We start from the raw sequence: 21247 nt of genomic DNA on the forward strand, positions 1-21247 counted from the left end.
CCAGGATTGGCTATGAGACTATAAGTCTTCAATCCCATCAGAAATCCAGGATGAATGAATTAACTGAAATTATGGGAAGCACAAAGCAAGCTTCTAAAACTTTGCCAATTTATAGAGATCACTGAACATCTGGACAGTCCCAAAAAATTGAAGGTCTAGTTCAATTCCTGTCTAATCCATGACACCTTCAAAAGTGAACCTGACTACATTTGTCTGCCCCAACTTTTTTCTCAACTTAACCCATAAACAAATGACTTTCCCCACATGCTTATTATAATTATTAATATACAATAATTATATGATGATGATGATGATGATGACGATGATGAATCTTCTTTAATTGTTTTGTGTAACTTTCCGAAGTTTAGGCTAGGAGCATAGACTCCCTCACAGCACCTAATGTGTGTGATTTATCCATAAATTAAAATATTATCTCTGTTTGGAGGCTTAGGTGTCTCTAGGCTTCAGGACACTGACCCAGCAGCCTCAAGTTTCACTAAAAGAGTTCCATTAGATGCCTCATTTGCAAACAGCAATCCCTTTAGTGGACTCTACCAAACCTATAGAAGAAAAACCCTTGCTAAAGAAAGAGGCCTTTCAATTAAATTAAACACTAGCAATGAGGGCATAGCATGTGCTACTAACCACATTCCAGTCATCTGTGTATTTTCCGTGGTGCCAGGGGATGTCTTTCATAAGCCACTTCAGATAAACTAAAAATCTAAGTAAGAAAGGGACACTTGCTCTGTATACATGGCTCCAGGACAAGACCCCTGATGGCTGTTCCTTCTAACAGTACCAACCTCAAGCTTCTCCTAGGCTATCTAGAGTCACTTGGTCACTTGAGTAAGCTTGAATCTTGTGGCGAAAAAATAGTCCTTCCTCTCTCTCTCTCTCTCTCTCTCTCTCTCTCTCCTTTCCTCTCTCCCTTCCTCCCCCTCCCTCCTTCTCTCTCCCTCTGCCTGCCCCTCTTCTCTCTCACATACACACAAGCACAGGAGAAGCAGGAAATAATTTTGCATTCGGGAGCAAAGTAGTTACTAAAAAAATGTGACATCTGACAGAGGGAAAAAGATTCTGAGCCAAGAAAACATATTTGTGTGGAAAAAATGTTGGAGACAACAAATAGGTAGGAGTCATGGAAGTGATGGAAGCTGGCAGAGCCAGGGAGCAGTGAATGCACCTCTGTAGACAGACTGGAGCAAGGGCTCTGAAGTGAGATGCAACCTCTGTTTGGTATCCTGAGTCTTGGTACACTTGGCTACAGGTCGAATAAAATGACAGAACTTTCGGTTTCTTTAAACAGTAGAGTTGCTGGGGGCTGCAATTCAATTGGTAGAGTGAGAAAGAAAGCAATCCTGGGTTCGCCAGCTGTGGTGGCTCATACCTTCAAGCCTCGTACTTGGGAAGTCATAATTTCAATCCTAGCTTTTGGGAACCAGAGTCAAGCAGATCTCTGTGAGTTCAAGGCCAACCTGGTTTATATACTGAGTTCCAGGACAGCCAGGGCTACATAGTAAGATAAAAGAAGGAAAGGAAGAAGAGGAGGAGGAAGAGGAAGAGGAAGATTCCCTACTCAGAATAAACAGAGTATGATGACCTGCAGTCTCAGCATGCAGCAGTAGGAAGATTAGGAGTTCAGGAATTCAAGGTCATCCTTGTCTACATAACTTTTTTTTTTTGCTTGTTTTTTTTTTTTTAAGACATGGTTTCTCTGTGTAGCTCTGGCTGTCCAGGAACTCACTCTGTAGAACAAGCTGACCTTGAACTCAGTCATCTACCTGCTTCTGCCTCAGGAGTGTTGGGATTACAGTTCTGTGCTGCCATGCCCAGTTAATACAGCCATTTTGGGGACAACTTGGAATACATGAGCCAGTTAATATTTTTAAAGAGAAGTAGGAAGTGTAGCTCTGAAGCCTTAAGCAAATTAACCAATTGAAAACTTTCCTTTTTCGTGTGGATGTGTGTGCATTACAGATTTATTTGGAGGGCAGTGGTCAACTTTAGTTATTGTTCCACTGATGTTATCTTTTTTAATTACTCTAATTTTATGGGTATGAATGTTTTGTCTACATGCATGTATGTGTAACATGTACATGTCTTGTGTCTCTGGAGTTCACAAGAGGATATGGTATCTCCTGGAACTGGAGTTATGAATGGATGTGGGCCACCATATGGGTGCTGTGAACCAAACTCACATCCTCTGCAAGAGTGACCAGTGCTCTTGACCACTGGGCTCTCTCTCTCTAGAACCCACTCCGTTTTCTGAAATAAAAGTCTCTCATTAGGCCTAGAACTCACTGTTTAGGCTAAGCTAAACCCAGCAACATCTAAAAAAAAAAACCCAATATCTTTTGAAAACAGATTTATTTTTCTTTTATATGGATTGATGCTTTCTCTACATGTAGATCTGTATGAGGGTGCCAGATTCCCTGGAACTAGAGTTACAGACAGCTTTGAGCTGTTATGTGGGTACTGGAATTGAACACAGGTCTCCTGGAAGAGCAGCCTGAGCCATGTCTCCAGATTCTACGCATCACTTCTTGAAGCTTCCCTTTTTTCTCTTTTACAAAGAGATTTTGCTATGCAGCTTTGGCTGGTCTGGTACTCATGTGTTTATCAATTATATGCCAGGAATATCCTCTTCCCGCCTACCTGTCAGGAGAACCAGAAACATCCCCAGATACTGATAAACACCCTGTCAGAACACTTGTCGAGCATGGGTGAGGCAATGGGTTCTATCCCTGGAACAGAAAAAAAAAGTCAATTTTCTTCAAGGGACATTCAGCCTAAAGGTGACTAACTAGCTGGCAGTGTTAGGAACCTGAGTACCCTAGGAGCAGGGCTGGCAATGAAGCTGGATAAAAGTCTGGAGAATCAATCTGTCTCCATGAGGCAAACTTGTAGGCAAAGAAATTGAGGGTTTGTGTGACACTTTGCAAAAAAGAGTGTCACTGATTTTAGGAAGCTTATGTGGAAGAGTAAATTGGTCAGATTTGCACATTGAGAAGCTCTGTGTTGGTTTTTCAAGGCCAGCTGATGAGTACAGGAAATAGGACCATGGTGTGTCTGGGCAGGATCAGATCTGAGACATGTTTTCTAATGTAGCAAGTGACTTCATAGCTAGACAGTATGATTGAGGATCTGGGTGTGATTATGAGGAAGAGTATCCTAGTCTCGGATTTATCAATTTTGCCACTAATGTGTCATTCTGAATAAGCTAAATCTTGGTTGTGGGGTTGTCCTGGACATTGGAGGATGATCACCCACTGGTCATTGTCTACCACATGTTAAGACTGTTCTCTCCCCAACCACTCCTGACAGGCACAATAACCAGAAATACCCCAACATTGAAAAATGTCATCTGGGAGGCTGAATCTCCCTGGTTAGAAGCCATTGCTCTAGAGTCATTAGAGGGAAATTCCCTGTGACTTCCCCTCTTTTCTGGCACTCCACACTGTCAGAGTATCTGTTTGGATGGATCTTCCTTAATAGAAGGTAGAGGATACATTGTGGAATATTTTTCCAAGACACTAGCATGTTTAGTTAAACCCATAATGTACCCTGCTGTCTGAGTCCTTTTTAAATTTATGAGGCTCTTTCTCACTGGCTAGAGGGAGGCCTGATGAGTGGAAACAGGGGTGGGGGGAAGGAAGACATCATTCTTTCGTCTCTCAGCTATCTTGTCTCTGCTGCATTCCAGCTCCTGAAAGGAAGGAAACATTGGTCAGAAAGACATCGAACTGAAGCTAGGCATGGGGGCTCATGCCTGTCACCCAGGAACTCTGTAAGGCACAAGGACTGCTGATGGTTTGAGGCCAGCTCACATAGTAACTAGTGACTTCCAGGCCAGGCTGGGCTACAGAGCAAAACTCATGCTAGAAAATGTATCTTCTCCTTTACATTAAAAAAAAAATATTAGGAAGCTGAAACGGGAGAATTGGATCTTAGAGGCTAGTTTGAACTCTGTAGTAAAACAATGTCTAAAAGGAGAAGGTGGGGCAGGAGAAAGAATAAAAAGAAACAAACAGGCCTCACCCCCCCCACACACACACCAGAGTAGATGAGGTTCATAGGTCAGCTCCAGCCACCCCTAGGGCCAAAGTGCAAAAGAGACAGATAGTAGTCTCAGGCCCAAGTCTTATGGGCTGGAAGGGTCAAAAGGAAACTTGGTGTTGCTTCATCATGAGTTTGATTATTCAAGGCCAAACTGAGAGTTTCTTGTTTACTGCAGTTCCTGGAAAGCTTTCCATTTGTTTTTATTCATCTTGCACACCAGGGGGTGGCCTAATTCAATCTTACATGCCCTTAGAATAAAAGCACAGAATCTATAAAGAAGAGTGTGTTTTTGAAGAAATAGCATCCCTAACCCTCTCTGGTTTCATGACTCCAATTGGAAAAAAAAAGGTTGTTGGATGTTTAGAGTCAGAAAGAAAGGGAAGTGGCTTTATAGATCCACTCTCAGACAGTAAACCAGGATCAGCTGGGTGAGAGGAAACCCATTCCCTCCCTCCCCTGTGACACGATTTGTCTTTTCTCTCACAACCTTCAAATTATCAGAGCCATTTCTGGAGGTTAATGATAAATCTTCGATGTAACCTCTCGCAATCATTTCTTACTGTTACTGTGAAAGGTTTTAAAGCACTCATTCCATGAAGGCACTCAGCCAGTTCCCCAGGGCTCTTTTTTTTTTTTTCAGACTGGAGACTCCTTAAAAGGTAGATGCCACAATCATTTTGGAAATGTTATCATAAACTTATTGTATAATGTTTATAGCACATGTCAACAAGTGTGTATGTTTGAGGTGGTGAGGAAAAGGGAACCTTGGGCTAAAGAGTGCCAAGCTACATACAGAGGGATTTGAAAGGGCAATACTAGCTACCAGTTCCATCAGCTTCGACAGACGCTGTTTTCATAACCATTATCTCTTTAGCTAATGCACATATAGGTATGGCTTCATACTGAACCTTTAGCAACAAGAACCAGTGTCTCAAGACCCCACAAACAAAGCCTCCTAGAAATCTTTCTTGCCCCTTTCCTCTTATAAGGCACACTTCTTTCATTCCACAGTTCCATGTACATGTTCTGGTGATAGCTCTGGAAACTGTTTACAGCTCTTTGTAGTCACATTCTACTTAAGAAAAACAAAAAATCTTTGCTTGGTGCTGAGGACCAAACTCGGAGTTCTGTGCGTGCTAAGCACACATTTAACCACAGAGCTAGACACCTCCAGCCAAAGTTTGCCTTTAATGATTGTCTTCCATAGCTCGTGGACTTCACAAATATTTACTGAACTCAAGAGCCTTCCTTCCAGAGTGGAGTCTTTGTTTAGCCAGACCAAACATTCTGATGGCCTCTGGATGAGGTTCAGACTAGATATATAATCAGATATATAACCAGCCATTTTATGGATAACTTTTTTTGTAGCTACTTTCAGGTATCTCTATTGACTTAATGTGACCAAAATACATCTCAGTGGGTGTCACCATCCACCCAGACACGGCTCTTTATCAGGAAAAGAGTGGCAAAATAGTGGTTTTTTAACCCCATCCATGTTCTAATGCCTAACACCTGTAAGTATATTGCCTTACATAGTAAAAAAAAAAAAAAGACTTTGAAGACATGATTAAATAAGGGTTAAACGATAGATTTATGTGTGCATGCCTGCTTGTGTGTGCATGTGGAGATCAGAGATCAATTATCAGGTGTCTTTCCCAATTGCCCCTCCCCCTTTTTGAGCCAGAGTGTCTCACTGAACCTGGAGCTCACCAATTTAGCTAGACTGGTAAATGAGCAAGTATAAAAATCCAAGGGATATTCCTGTCTCTATTTCCCCAGGGCTGGAATTACAGGTTCACTCTTCTGTGCCTGGCTTTTTATGTTGTTGCTGGGGATCTGAACTCAGGTCCTTGTGTTTATGTGGCAAGCACTTTATCAACCGAACTATCTCCCTAGCCCCCAAATCAAGCCTTATAAAATTTGTGGATTATTATTGTGATCTTTATAAGAAGAAAATGGAAATAGGTTAGCTGGAGATAGGTTAACCAGAGTCAGAGAAAGAGATGTCTTTTGACCATGGAAACAAACAGAGGGTTTAGTGGTACAGCAACAAACCAAGGAATGTGGGCAGTGTCTCACAGCTGGAAAAGTCAAAGAAACAGTTTATGTTTGAGAATCTTCAAGAGAAAAAGTTGTGCTCCCTCCACTTGGGTTTCCCCTAGTGAGACTTCTGATATCCAGAAATGGACTAGAACAGAGCTTTTAAGTCACCCAAATTGTGCTGATTTTCACAACAGCAGTACAAAACTCAAAGAAACTTCTTATTTCTTCACCTTTCCTAATCTCAGAACTACTCATTAGCACCCAGTGTCATGGGTTCAGTGTGCAGCCTTTCAACACATTCTATATCTTCTCATTACGTACTCTTCACATTTTCTTCATTGTTTGTGTAGGTGTGCGTGCATGTGCCCATACATGCCATGGTGCCCACGTGGAGGTCAGAGGACAACCTGCAGGATTCAGTTTTCTTCTTCCTTCATTTTTACTCACTAAGCTTTAGGACCTCTCAGTCTCCCTCTGCCTTTTCCCCCTCCCTCTCCCCCTCCCTCTGCCCCTCCTTCTCTCCTGGAATTGGTGACAATCCTTCTACTTCAGTCCTGGAATTGTCAAGCACTTGTTTAATCTAGGCCACTGTGCTCAGGCATGAAACACCATACTTGTGTACAATATGTACTTTGAAATCTAAATCTATAATAAGTTGATTGTGTGTTTTAACAATTCAGGTACACAGGATAGTGACACTATCCCTTGTTTTGGGAATGTCACTCTAAAAATCCAAGTCAATTATTACCAGCTTTCAAATATACCTGTTGTCCCATCCACAAAGCAGAGTGCCACTAAAGTCCCCTATTTACACTTCCAAGTCCACCCAGAGAAATAAAGCTGGTTGGTATTACTAATCTAGGACTCAGAACATTGGAAACAAGGGCTCAGAGACCTAAGGCGAGAAGCTAGGTTTCCAGATTCCCAGGCCAAGGTTCTTTTCCTACGTGACCCTGCCCTAGTGTGTAGCAGGGTGCAGCCTTTGGCACCTGGGATAACTATGCGTCCCGATCTAAGTGGGAGGGGGAGAGGCCAGTCATTGGAGCCCAGCCACAAAGCTCCAGGGGAAGTCGCCTTGGGTCTTCCAAAGGACTCCCAGGTAGCTGTGACAGGTGGTGGCGCAGAGGGAGGCCAGGTGTCGCTCCTTGGGAGCCCCGGAGCTGCTGGCCCCGCCCCATCCCTTCTGCCGCCAGCGCCCAGGCGCCCCCGCGCGCTCGGGTTACCTGCGGCCGTGGGCGGGGCGGCCCTTCCCGTCTGCGCCCGGCTCTGGCCTCCAGCGAGCCACGGCCGGGAAGTGGGAGCAAGAACAGAGGAGGCGGAGACTGCCGCGGCTCCAGCCGGGCCGCGCTCCGAGGCGAGGGGCTGCATGGCGCGGCCAGCGCTGCTGGGCGATTTGTTGGTGTTGCTACTGTGGATCACCGCCGTGGGCCAAGTTGCCACGGCCACAGGTGAGTGTGGTCCCCCGGCTGGTGACAGCCACCAGGGGGTGGGCGGTGTGGGAAGGACGAGGCTTGGCAGGGACTTGGGCCAGCGAGGCGCCAGGAGTTGGATCGCCTTGGCCGGGGTGCCCGCTGAGGTGGTGGCCCCTTCGATGCCTTGTGCTAAGTCGCCAGCCTTCACCTTTCCTTCTGGGTCTCCCTGATCCTGCTGGATTTGAGGGACTTGGGTGCTGGGGATTTCCCGGGCGCTGTGGCAGGGGAGCCGGACGCGGCGACTGGCCATTTCACTTCCCTTGAGCACTAGGGAAGAGCCAGGGAGGTTGGCGTCTAGAGAAAGGGGACTGAAAGGAACAGATTTTTGCCAAAATGACCCTTACAAGTGGCTTTGCCTGTGAGGGGATGAGGAACCTTGGGATGGCGACCAAGTCCTGGTGAGCTAAGAACTTCCTTGCCCTGAGCTTCATAGATGCTCAGTTTGGAAGTGTGGCTTTTAGCGGTGGAAGTTAAAAGGAGCCTCTAAACATGGATCTTAGCAAAAGGACGTAAGGATCAAGGCTTCCTCTGGCATTAAGAAATCCGTTGAGAATGTCTGACGAGCATCCAGGCAGACCTCTTCCAACTTTAATAAACAGTATTTCGTGGAAGATAATCTTAAATTTACGGAAAAGTTGTACATTGTTTGGGAAGTTGCACCATTGCCCGGGTGCTTGTCAACAACGTTTAACTAATGAACTTGGCAGAGTCGCTGTGAAAATCGAAGGTGAATGATTACCTCATGGACTAGGCCTGGCAAGCGTGTCAATCAGGGCCTTTAAAAATAGGTTTTATTAACACATACACACACACACACAGAGATTGCTAACAAATGTTTACCAAGTATGCTGTGTTTTGAAATGAAAGCTGAAATGTTAATTAGGAAATCCCCATGCTCTGTCAACAAAATATATGTAGAATCTATGAAAGGCAGTGTTCCTAAGGGCTGAGGATGTAATAGTGAGAAAAAATGGATCACGTCCTGGAGTCACAAAGCTAGTTACATACACTCTTGGCAGAGGCTATATGTTTCTCTGTGTTAAGATAAGGTCACATACCACTAAGGTGCTACTGAGAAAAACAAGACAGAGTAGGGAGTTACAGTTTTAAATGGCACTGAGTGGAGTGGCAAAACTTGACTGATGAGTGACATCTGAGGGATGCTTAAGTTCATCAGTCAATAATTGCCGTTTCTTCCTAGGTTCCTGGAGAGGGTATCTAGGGCTTCATGCAAGCTAGCTAAGTGCTCTAGGGTTGAGTCACACTGATAATTATTCAAGTGTTTGCCTTGTTTGTTTTACTCAGAGCCAGGCTATGAAGGTTGACTTAGAACTTTAGAGTACACAGAATAATCTTTGCCTATGAAGTATGTCCAGTTCAGTTGAGGTTACCAGGTTTCCACAGGTAAGGAAAACCACACTCCACAGCCTTAACTAGGGTCACTTACCTCAGTAATGTCCTGATTTTCACAGTTTCATTCCAACACACTCCCTCCTGCAGGCTCCCTTCCCACACACACCTGAAACAACAACGAGCCCTCCAAATAAGACTGTCAAACCCCAACTTATTTTTGCCACTATCGTTTGTCGCTCTTCACCCTATTAGACATACTGCATTTGTGCTGTGGTGTAAAAATCATTCGCTATCTCTACTTACTCAGAGGTTTAAGTTTTTATGGCTCTGACATTGACTGGATGTGAGACTCAGGGTTAGCCATTATCCCCTCCCTATGTGATAATCTTCTAATGGGTGAAGTGAAGAGATTGGGCTCTATGGGTTTTAATCGAGTGTTTTAATTGTAATTTCTGTGTTTGGGTGTTGAGAGCTCTGTATGAACATTTTAAGCGTTTCTCTAGTTTGATCCTGCTGTGTAAAAATGATTAGGTTACTAGTTTCGCTCAATAGCTAAACAGTGGCATTGCTTAATAACAGCTAGAATGCCCATGTCTACTGTCTCTCCAGCAGTTTTCTAAATGCTTTACTTCTTTTTGATTTAAAGTTGTATTTTCACAAGTCTTTGTTGCATGAAGCTAATATATACTATTGGAGAAGGTGTATGCTTTTTTGTGTTAAATAAAATATAGTATGTCCAAATACACAGTCCAGTAAAGTACTACACAGAGAAACAAGGTACAATAGGGGGCTACAGGTTAGTTAGTAGTTTAGTTTAGTTTAGTTGGTTTAGCTCAATAGCCCATGTTGGGGCATGGTTTAATAACAGCTAGCCTAGCAGAAGAGATAGGTAGATACCTCCCAGTGTACTAGTATGGGGACTAGGTGGGATCCATAAAAGTATATGCAGACTAGTCATATCTTAGAGACTGGCTTCATAATGGCTGGACCATGTACTCCAAACAATAGGCATTCAGAAGAGAGGAAACTGAAGGCTGGAAAATTCACAGAACAAAACAAATTTAAGATAAGCCATTAGGAAGAGTAGAATTTGAATGGTGAAAATTATTTCCAGTGTACACGTGTGTGTGTGGGGGGGTGGGTATGTGTGTGTGTGTGTGTGTGTGTGTGTGTGTGTGTGGTAGGGGTTACGCAGGAGAAAAGATGAGAAAGTGGCTAGTCAAGAACCTGACTTGGCCAGAAGGGATAGTAAAGTCAGTCTATGCAAAAGAGCTTTATTTGTGCTTAAACATCCTGATCAGGGCACAGTCTGGAGAAAAGCAAGCAAGGAGACTTGCCTGGGTAGAAGGAACCATTGGAGTGTGAAGCTTAGTGAGGTGGAATATGGCTGGCAGATACAGGTTTTTATTAGAAAGATGCTCAGTATGTACATACCTCCTACGTAGGATTGTGACTTAATGGTATCTTCCCATTGAGGGGAGCACATTAGTGTGATTGTGGATGATTATGAAAGATGTAGTAAAAGAAAAAAAAGGGAGTGGGAGTTGATGACTGCATGTGAAGGAAAAAAGACAAATGACTCACGTATGACTCTTATGATTTTCTTCACTTTTCCCGAAATCTACATGCCTCTGCCAACTCCTGAGATTGAACAAGAGAAAGCAAAAGTAATCTGCTAAACCAAGGACCTTACAGTAAAACAATTACTGATGGTGTTATCTCCTAATTCACATAGAATGTGGGGATGGGTGATAGACACACTGAGGGTCAAGGTAAAAAGATCTACTTGTATTTTGTCCTCTTCTATACTCCTCTGTTCAAAGTCAATGATCATTTCCCATTAAATGGTTGAAAGGTGATGCCAAAGGAAGACAGAAGCAGTATGTGTGATGTCACAGAACCCAGAAAACACATGCAACTGCCCATTTTGTGTCTGAAGGAAGCAGCTAATTTGTTCTATAAAACTTGCTCTGTGTATAAACTGTTGTAACCTTTTACCTATTTTTTTTTTTTTTTTTTTAGAAAAGGTCTTATTACATAGCTCCCATTGGCCTGGTATTTGTTACTTAGCCCAGCTTGGCTCTAAATTCTTGGCAGTCTTCCTTCCCCAACATCTGGAGTGCTGGGATTGCAGGTGTGAGACATTACCTACTTTAGCTTGTTTAATATTTATAATCACCCTTTTGCGATAGGTTTTGGTGCTCATCCTTACGTTATGAGAAAGTTTTGGAACAGGGAGGTTAGATAACTTGCCACAGAGTAGATGCAGAGTTAGGATATAAACTAGGCTCTACAGTTGAGCCTAGTTCTTAATCTACACTCTACTGAGTGAGGTAAGTCACCCAAAGCCCCTAGAGACTAGTCAAGTATACTCACCACTTATTCATGCATATGTCTTATAGTTGCTTTTTTGTATTTGTGTATTACAAAATCACATGTATTAGTATGTGCTTACAATTTGGAGATTGCATTTTCTGTTTTAGAGAGCATATCCCCTTTGCTATATTTGGGGTTAAACCCAGGGCTTCAGGAACCCTAGGCATTCTGAAAACAGGGTTTGTGTTAGATTGTACCTAACTACACACAGGTTCTCTGAATATGCTTCAGCTGTGGTGTTCAAGAAGTTAGGCTATTGAATGCATTTCCCCATTCCTTTTTATAAGAATCATGTCTTCTTTCAAAGCTGGGGATTGTATGCAGGCCCTCACATATTCAAGGCAAGCCTTCTATCATCATATTCCCAACCTATTTAATTTTTTTTTGTAATTGAGACACCGTCTTGCTAAGTTGCCTAGGCTGGCCTGAAATTTGCCTTTTAACCTAGCCACACCTCCAACAGTCAGTCTCCCTGCCTCAGTATTCTGCGTAGACAAGACTGTAGGCATGTGCCACCAAGCCCAAACTTGAATGTTTTTATTATGAAAAGGCATTTCTTTGGGTGGTGATGCCTGTTGAGTATTGAACCCAGTGCCTCTTCCCTGCTCCACCCCTAGCTCCAGTTGCTAAGTTTTGCCAGGTTGTTTTTTTCTGCATCTGTTGGGATAATGCTATGGTGTTTTCTCCTTTCATTGTGGTTATGTGGTATATTATATTGATCAATTTTTATATGTTGAGTCATCCTTCCAGGAATAAATCCCACTTGGTCATAGTGTACAATCCTTTTGGTATGTTACTGAAATCACTGTGCTGGCATTTTATTGAGGATTTATAGATGAGATTATAATGGTTCGTAGTTTTCTTTCCTTCTACTAGTCTATTTGTATTTAGGATCAGATAATACAGGCCTCAAAGAAAAAAATAGGAAGTATTCTTTCTTCTTAAGGCCTTTGAAAATGTTTAGAAATGTATGGTATTCACTTTTTAGATATTTGATGCAATTTGCCCATGAAGTTATCAGGTTTGGAGTTTGAAGGTGGGGGTTAGGAGATACATTTCATCACTGATTTCACATTATATATTTGTGATTTGGTTTCAGTGGATTTTGTGTTTCTAGGGATTTGTGTATTTCATCTAAAACATCAAATATGTTAGTAATCATTTTTCATGTTTTAGAACAAGTAGTAATATGCCATCATTTAATACATCCATTTTCATTTTGGGTTTTAGTCACTGCAGGCTTTTCTTTATCTAGATAAAGATTTACAAATTATTCTGCCTTTGAAAGAACCCTCTATTTTTATTAGCACAGCTTTACTTTCCCACTTCTTAGTTCATTTATCTCTGTTCTCATCTTTTTTGTAAGTTTCTTTATTTTCCTAAATTCGGATCTGACCTGTTCTTTTAATAATCCCTTAAATTATAAAGTTAGGTTGTGTTTGGTTGTTTGTAATCCTAGTTTTCATACCATTTGGGGAGTTTTTGATTACCATTTCTTTGTCTGAGTTAGATTTTAAGACAGGGTCTCATGTAGTTCAGGCTGGTTTGAAACTTGTTTAGTAACCTAGCCGAGGATAACCTTGAACTCCTTCTTGATCTGCTTGTTTCTACTTCCTTTTTTGTTTTTGTTTTTTTCGAGACAAAGTTTCTCTGTGTAGGCCTGGCTGTCCTGGAACTCACTCTGTAGACCAGGCTGGCCTCGAACTCAGAAATCCGCCTGCCTCTGCCTCCCAAGTGCTGGGATTAAAGGCGTGCGCCACCACCTCCTGGCCTGCTTCTACTTCCTAGGGGCTGGGATGACAGGTACACATCAGATCTAGAAGCCTCCATCCCTCTCTTTTTCCCCTCTACTTTTTTTCCCCTTTCCCATCCCCTTCTTTATTCAGCCTTAGGAGTCAGTCCTCAGGCACTGCCCATTTCTTCCTGTGGGTTTCTTACTTGTCTGTAGCTTGTGAAGTAGGCTATGCTGGCTGGGCAGTGAGCCCCAAGTATCTGCCTATCTCTACTTCCTTAGTGCCAGGATTACAATCATGCCTGCCTTGCCATAGGAACCATTTCCCTTGCCCTTCAGTATTTCTTAAAATTGTCTTTCTTCCCTTCTTGTTGTCTCACAGGTTCCTGGGGGGGTCTGTTTATTCTTCTTCAGTCTTAAAAAAAATAAAACACCTATGGTAAACACTAAGTCCTGTTAGTGTTGCCTTCAAGAACATGGGAAACCTACCAATAGCCATACTCTAAAGAAAAATGGCTCTTCTTCCACTAGCACCCACCAGTTGCCAAGGGGTGGAGCCCCATGAGCCATTCCACTACCCATGTTGGAAATATTTGCTGGCTTGATATTGAATAGGTAACTTCTTAATGCAGCTCTAGGGTCATACCTAACTGGGCTGTGAGGGAATGAAGAAAAGACAGACAGGTAGACACATGGGCAGAAAGCTAGGAATAGGTGGTCTGGGCTTTGTAATGGAGAAGCCACAGCATGTCAGAAAGCTCACTGTGTTTATTATATAGAATTGAATAGGAAGGTGGAGTTATTGTACACAGCTATAGAAGGAGGCAGAGTTATTACACATAGACTGAACAAGAAGAAAGGAGGTGGGTGATTATATAAAGATAAACAAGGAGGCAGGGTTTATGGTATGTCAAGGAGATAGGTTTAGCCAATCTCAGTAGGAGCTGTAGGGGCACAGTCTTCAGGCTGTAGATATCTAGCAGGAGAAAGATTTGATGAACATTTTCTGCACAAACTATTAACATCTACACATGGACCGGAAGGGAAGGCTTGTCCATTTCTCTGTGGGTCTGAGGCTAAGGTCCTTGACATGGTTGTGCCTATGCCAGTAACACACATTCAACTCAGGACATCACACACTCAGGGCTTCCTCTGATCTATACAGGTAGCAGTGATAGTTCTGAGTCCCCATGGCTACAGTGAGTTCATGAGTTCAATGTCTGTGCTGTGTCTAGAAGCATTTCACACTTTTCCTCCTCGTCCTCCATCTCTTACATTCTTAACATCCTCCTTGCCCCTTATTCCCTGGGACTTGTAAGAGTTGATACAAGTGTTTCATTTAAGGCCGAACATTTAACAGTCATTTATTCTCAGCACTTTGATTAGCTATGAGTCTTCTGCATTGACTGCGAACTGCTGCAGAAAGAAGCATCTATAAATGAAGAATGATAGTGGGACTAAACTAGAAGTATAAACATAAAGATTTAGGAGGCAGTTCTACCATAATTGTAGCAAAACAACAGGAATAGGTTCTTCTGAGGGCAGATGACTTCCCAGCCATGGGCTTTTGACTAGATGTATAGTGTTCGGTATGAATTCCTTTCCACAGAGCAGTCCTCTCAGGCGAGGGTTGGTTACCCCAATAGTGGTCATGCTATTATTACACCCAAGGGACCATCTTTCCTGACAGGTTGGTATTGTACCATGCCCAGTGTAGTCCTGTGTAAGCCAGTTGGGTGAATTTTCTCACCCAGTAGCCTACATAACACCTTTCAGCTCTTTGAAATCTGGCTATCATCACAAAGGAAGTATCCAGATCAGTTCTGTGTTGATTTCTCTGTGTGCTGCAACCAAATTATGGTGTGCCTTACCATCTATCTACAGTGGATAATGAAAAGCAGTGGTGATATCCTGTGTTATTTGGTGATTGGGGGCTCTCTGGCTACCTTGACCAGTAACTTATAGGGAAGTAACCCATAAGTGGCATGGAGATTTTTTTTATTAATATCCCATGTCTTCGTGTGTGTGTGTGTGCGCGCGCGCACACACACACACGCATGCATTGTCCAGGGTACATCTATTCATCTATTCAGATTCCCTTTAAAATGTTTTATTTACATTTATTTACTTTGGGAGGAAGGCATTCTACTCAACATGTGTGGGAGATCAAAAAACAACATAAGAGTCAGTATTCTCTGTCCACTATATGGGTTCTGGGGCTTGAACTTAGATTGCCAAGTTTAACAGCAAGTACCTTAACCATGAGCCATCATGCCTGCCAGCTCTCCTCCTTTAATATATATACTTATATATATTATATTTTAATAGTAATATATATGTGTATATATATAGTCATTTATTCTCTGATATCTATCTATCTATATATATAGATATGTATATACATACATACATATATGCATACATACATACATGAATTAGCTTACAAAATAGTGGGTTTTGTAGTGTTTTTCTCATAATCCTGAGTTTTTGTTATTTCTTTTCTCTCCTCTCCCATCCCTGCTTAAGCCCTTAACTTATTCCACTGCCCAACTTACTTTCATGACACATATGTTCTACAATCCTCTTCTGCCTTAAGAGTTCTTCTCCTCTCCTGTATCATAGGTTCTTTCTGAATTCCTGTTCTCTGTGGACCCTCCAAATTAAACACATATCTACAAGTTCAAAGCTAAGATCCATATTTCTTTAGCCTTATTTTTCTGTTATTCACTCAGTAATTTTCATTGTGTTATATTCAAGTTTGCTGATTATTTCATTTGTTTGAGCCAATCTATTTTTAAATACCTCATTTTGTTTTTTTATTTTATTATTATCTTTTGAGAGATTGCACGTGAGACCTTACTCATATAGCACTGACTGCTCACTCTGTAACCCAGGCTGACCTCAGGTTTCTGTGATTCTCCTGCCTCTGCCTTCTGCACGCCTGGGTTACAGGTGAGAACCACTGTGCTGGGCTCAGTTATTTTATTTTGCGTTTCCAGAACTTGGCATTAGCTTCCTTTTATGTTGTTACTATTTCTGGGTTTTTTTTTTGTAACCTCTCTTTACTTCTTTAAGCATCTTTAAGACATTTAAAAAACTCTTTGTCTCGCACACTTACCTTTCTCAGGGACAGTTTATCCTGATTGTTTTTCCTTTGACCGGTCACACTTGCTGAAATGCTGCTCAGTGATATTGCTCAGTTAGAGAACACTTGCCTAGTATATACAAGACCCTGGGTTCCATCCTCAGCATTGCCAATAGAGAGGAAAAAAAAAAAAGAATACCTATACTTTACTGTTCCTTTTTTATGAATTGTGATTGGCTTTTACTGAAAATAGAGTATTTGAATAAAAGAATATAGTAATTTTGGAGAGCAGATTATTTGCTGGCTCCCACCTTTTTATTAATTTCTTGAGAATTTTGTACAATGAATTTGGATCAAATTCACCCCTCCTCCAACTCTTTCAAGATCCATACACCTAGTCATCTTCCTTAGTCATCTAACTTTGTCTCTCTTTTTTTTTTCTGTTACCCATCAAGTCCAATTTCTGCTGCCCATACATTCATGGATGTGTGGCCTTCTACTAGAGTGTGAGCAACACACCAGGGGCAGCACTCTTAAAGACAACTAACTTTCCTCTCTCTGCCAGAAACTATCAGTGGCAACTGGCTCCCCTGCAAGGAGTGAGATTTCATGTCTACCTCCAATCTCCAGACTTGGATTTGATCTGGCTTGAGCTTGCATGCTGTCCTAACCACTGTGACTTTGTATGTGCAGTTGTTCACTTATGTCCTGAGGACACTCTTTCCTTGTATTCACTTGGGGATTTTTGCTTGATCATCTGTGTCTGTTTATTTTCATTATTGAGACTGTCTCTGACTTGAGGCTCTCTTAGGTCTTTTGGAAGCTTTGTCCTTAATCTTCCTCATGTATGCAGTTAATTTTAAATGTCTTGACTCTTTCACGTGTAGCTCCCCAAAAGAAAAACGGGGAAAATGAGAAAGAGAAGAAGGGTGCCATTGTATTTCTTGAATGTCACTTGTGCCAGAAGATAACGGACTTACAATGATAGAGTCAATGCCACAACTTGACTATGGTCTTTGTCTTTGCCTCTCTTATCAGAGTAACCAGTGATGAGAATATAGATCTCCAATATTTGGAGGACAGGGTTCTCTTTGCCTGCTCTGACAAGCTTTGTGTCAGCTATTCTAGAAGCACATGCACATTTGCTTGCCCAGGGTCAACTTTCCGTAACCACTGTTGTGTGAAAAGTTAAAACTGATCAAATCTTGATTGAAAATAACTGCAGTATTCCTAGTCCATTCCTTTATCTAAAAATTGCAAACTTTCAGCCATCTGTAGGGTCTCTAAGCACAGAGATTCTTTTTCTTTTCTTCTTTTTTACTTCCTTCATTCCCTCCCTTCTTTCTTTCTGAGAAAAATTAATTCTGTAATCCAGACTTGCCTTGAATTTGTGAAAGTTCCTGTATCTCAGCTTTTCAAGTGCTGAGATTACATGCATGAGACAGCATGCCTACTTAGAACATGTCTTCATATTACCTGGAGTCTGCCACTCAGCATGCAGTCAGCATCATGGTGGTTGTGGTGGTAGTGGTGGTGATGATGGGATGTGTTATGTGTGTGTATGTGTGCCTGTGCACTTTAGACAGGATTTAGCTCTTAGCCCAGACTGGCCTGGAATTCATGATGTAGTCCAGAATGGCCTCAAAATGGGTGCAATTCCCTTGCCTTAGCCTTCTGAGTGCTCAGATTATTGCTCATCTACCTATCTAGGTAGGAAGGCATATTACTGATGTTCCCTATACCACAACATGCACTCCCTGCATCCATGTACAGTTTTTAAAATGTAGGTAGCAGAAAAAATCTTAACATCTATGAAGCATCCACTCAGGGAAAAAGGAAAAGAAAATGCTCAATAGCCCCCAAGTAGCTTAAAATGCAAACCAGTTAGATATGGCTAAATAGTGTTTTCAAACAGATGGGAAAATTGAATTTCATTTGGAAGATTACAACTAGGGCAGACTTTTGATAGATTTCAAATATATCAGAGGCTGAGGTAGAAGGTTTTGTATGACTTTTAGGTCTACATAGTGAGTTCAAGGCAGTCTGAGTAGTAGTAAGACATTATCTCAAAAAAAAAAAAAACAACTCACAAAACCCAGCAAAACAGGGTAGAGTTTAATTGTCTTAAATTATCTCAAATCTTAGAATCCAATAGAAGTTGCAATAGGTAATCATTCAAATGCTTTTGTTATCAGGTCTTTAATATTTGTGGGGGAGCTAACTAGATAGATAGAATATCAGGAACTGCTAAGCAAGTGTCTTGGTTAGTTGTTTTTTTTTTTTTTCTGTGAAGAGACACAATAACTAAGGCAACACTTTTAAAGGCAGACATTTCATTGGGGCTGTCTTACACAGTTTCAGAGGCTTAGTTCATAGTCATCATGGTTGGATACATGGCTATTTCTGGGCAGACATGGTGCTGGAGGATCTGAGAGTTCTACATCTTGAACTAAAGGCAATCAGGAAGAAGACTGTCTTGTGCACTGGGCAGAGCTTGAACATAGGAGGAAACCTCGAAGCCTACCTCCACAGTGAGATACTTCCTCCAATAAGGCCACACCTACTCAAACACCTCCTAATAGTGCCACTCCCCATGGGCCAAGCAGTCAAACACATGAGTCTGTGGGTGCTAAATCTATTCAAACCACCACACCAGGTATCTTTCTTTTTAGCTAAAACTTGTTTCTGGAAACTGCAGAATGAAATAGTTTCTGGAAACTCTGAGGAAGTCCTCAAGTATATTGTGGTCTCTTGAATCCTAATTGATAGAGCTCACCATACAGCTGACTGACCTTAAACTCAGCAGTGATCCTTCTGCCTCAGTATTAAGAGTGATGAAATTATATCTATGGGCCACCATAGTAAGCTACTAGCTCAGTTTAAGACACTGGGGTAGGAATTTCCTGCTTCTAAAGATCTTGACATGCTCAAGGCTGTATCCTCCCCAAATTGGGCCTTGGGGAAAAGCTTATCAGTAGTTGTATCAGGCAAGTAAAGCAGTATCAAGGTTTAAGGGCTTTAAAGGCTGCTGCCCAAACAGTAGTGAAATATTAAATTGAGTGTTAGGGAAACCTTAACTACATAGTGACCATGGGGCTGATGGAGTTTTTGTAATGTTACAATAAAATATTATAACTATGGCTCTTAATTCATCATATTAATAACAACAGCTATTATTATTTTCAGTGTTGGATTAGAACTCAGGGCTTGGCAAATTATAGACAAGTATTCTACCACTGAGCTATATGCTTAGCTCCTTGAGGGTTGTTTTTGCTTTAGTTTGTTGTTGTTATTGTTGACCTTGGTTTTGTTTTTGACATGGAGGGTCTCTATTTGCAGTGCAGGGTGATGTTCAAGATCCTACTGCCTCTGTCTCCTGAGTACTGGGATTACATGTAGGCCTACCATGTCTGGTAGGTTTTTAAATGGATTTAATACACTTTGTTTTGCGATGTTTGCAGAATCATTGTAAAGAAAGGCAGAGAACCCCTCTACACTCCCACCCAGCTTCTGCCACGGGACTTTGATAATCCTGGCTTTATAAGTTCTCACGAAAGTTTGAAATAATACTGTTTTGGTTTCTCTACTTTCCCTCTCTAGCTCCAGCTGCTTAGTGTCAGATCCCAGGGGGAATCAGGGGTGCTAAATCTCCTTCTCAGTACTTCTTTGGAAACGCTATATTAGAAAGAAAACAACACAAAACAAAACCCCAAGGACTAGGACATGTTAGTCTGAGGACAACTGAAGAGAGCACAATTGAAAACCTGGTTTGCAAAGTCACAAAACAGCTGAGTAAAATGTTTGTATTAAGTGTGAGGAACCCCAGTATCCTGGAGGAAGACTCTTGGGAATGCTAATGTTTAGGAGTCCATAGTCCTAGCACTGGAGAGCAAAGGTGAGTTAGTCCATGTGAGTTCAAAACCATCCTGGTCCACATAGTCATAGCAAGTTCTAGCTCAGCCAAGGCTACATAGTGAGAGTCAGTTACCAAAACAATAAATAAATTAGAATCCATAGGCTCCTCATTCATGGGCTGGTCAATTTAAAATAAAAGAAAGAAAAAGAAAGATATAAGAATCATTTCTTACATCTGTACTGAACATGTTATAATTTAGTTTTTCTAGCCATTATTCCTCCAAACAATGCAGATTAACATTGATCTATGCACCATTAAAGTATGTGGAAGACAAGAGCCTGATATGGCCGCTCCCTGAGAGGTTCTACCAGTACCTGATCAATACAGTTGCAGATACTTACAGCCAACCATTGGACTGAGCCTGGGGACCCCAATGGAAGAGCTACGGGAAGGACTGAAGGAGCTGAAGGGGATCACAACCCCATAAGCAGAACAATATCAACTAACCAGACCACTCAGAGCTCTTAGAGACTAAACCACCAACCAAAGAATACACATGGAGGGAGCCAGGACTCCAGCTACATATGTAGCAGAGGGTGGCCTTATCTGACACCAATGGGAGGGGAGGAAGGCTTGATGCCCTAGATTAGGGGGATGCTAGAGGCAAGAGTGGGTGAATGGGTGAAGGAACACCCTCATAGAGGCAAAAGGAGTGAGGGGGGATGAGATGGGAGGATTGGTGGAGGGGTAACCAGGAAGGGGGATATCATTTGAAATATAAATGAATAAAATGGTTAATAAAAAATAAAGTATATAGAAGATTGTACATGAACTATATGCAAATGCTACACAGAAACAATTGCAAATTTCATTTTTCAAATAAGGTTTTGGAATAGACCTCACATGGATACTAAGGAAAATATATTATTTTTATATTAATTATATTTAACTAAGCCTATGACCTTAGAGATAGAGATGTACCTTAGTGACAGAGATACCTCCTATGTTCAAGGTTCTAAGTTCTAATCATAGAACTACAAAGAAAAGGAAAGAAAGAAAAGATATGTGCCATAGTGATGCATACTTGTAACTGTACCAGTTGAGAGGTGGATGTAGAAAGTCAGGAGTTTAAGGCCAGCTTAGAAAGTGAGTTTGGAGCCAGTCTGAGCTCTATGAGAAACTATCTGAAAAAAAGAAGGTGACCAAAAGCCACGTTATTGCAATCCCAGCTCTGTCACTGGTCATGTGGTATGAGGTAAAGTGACTGACTT

The 21247-nt window shown here is 41.7% G+C and overlaps 1 protein-coding gene across 1 annotated transcript in view; it reads left to right on the forward strand.

Moving 5' to 3' along the window:
• The first annotated feature begins 7392 nt into the window (after nt 1–7392).
• Il13ra1 (interleukin 13 receptor subunit alpha 1) overlaps nt 7393–21247 on the forward strand; it is a 61491-nt gene continuing 47636 nt past the window's right edge. The window contains exon 1 of the mRNA XM_028773161.1: nt 7393–7550. Coding sequence (XP_028628994.1) covers nt 7469–7550 — 82 coding nt within the window. The 5' untranslated portion in view covers nt 7393–7468. The remainder of the gene's footprint in view (nt 7551–21247) is intronic.

This window comes from Grammomys surdaster, unplaced genomic scaffold (genome assembly GCF_004785775.1).
Source record: "Grammomys surdaster isolate TR1022 unplaced genomic scaffold, NIH_TR_1.0 222, whole genome shotgun sequence".
NCBI classification, from domain to species: Eukaryota; Metazoa; Chordata; class Mammalia; order Rodentia; family Muridae; genus Grammomys; species Grammomys surdaster.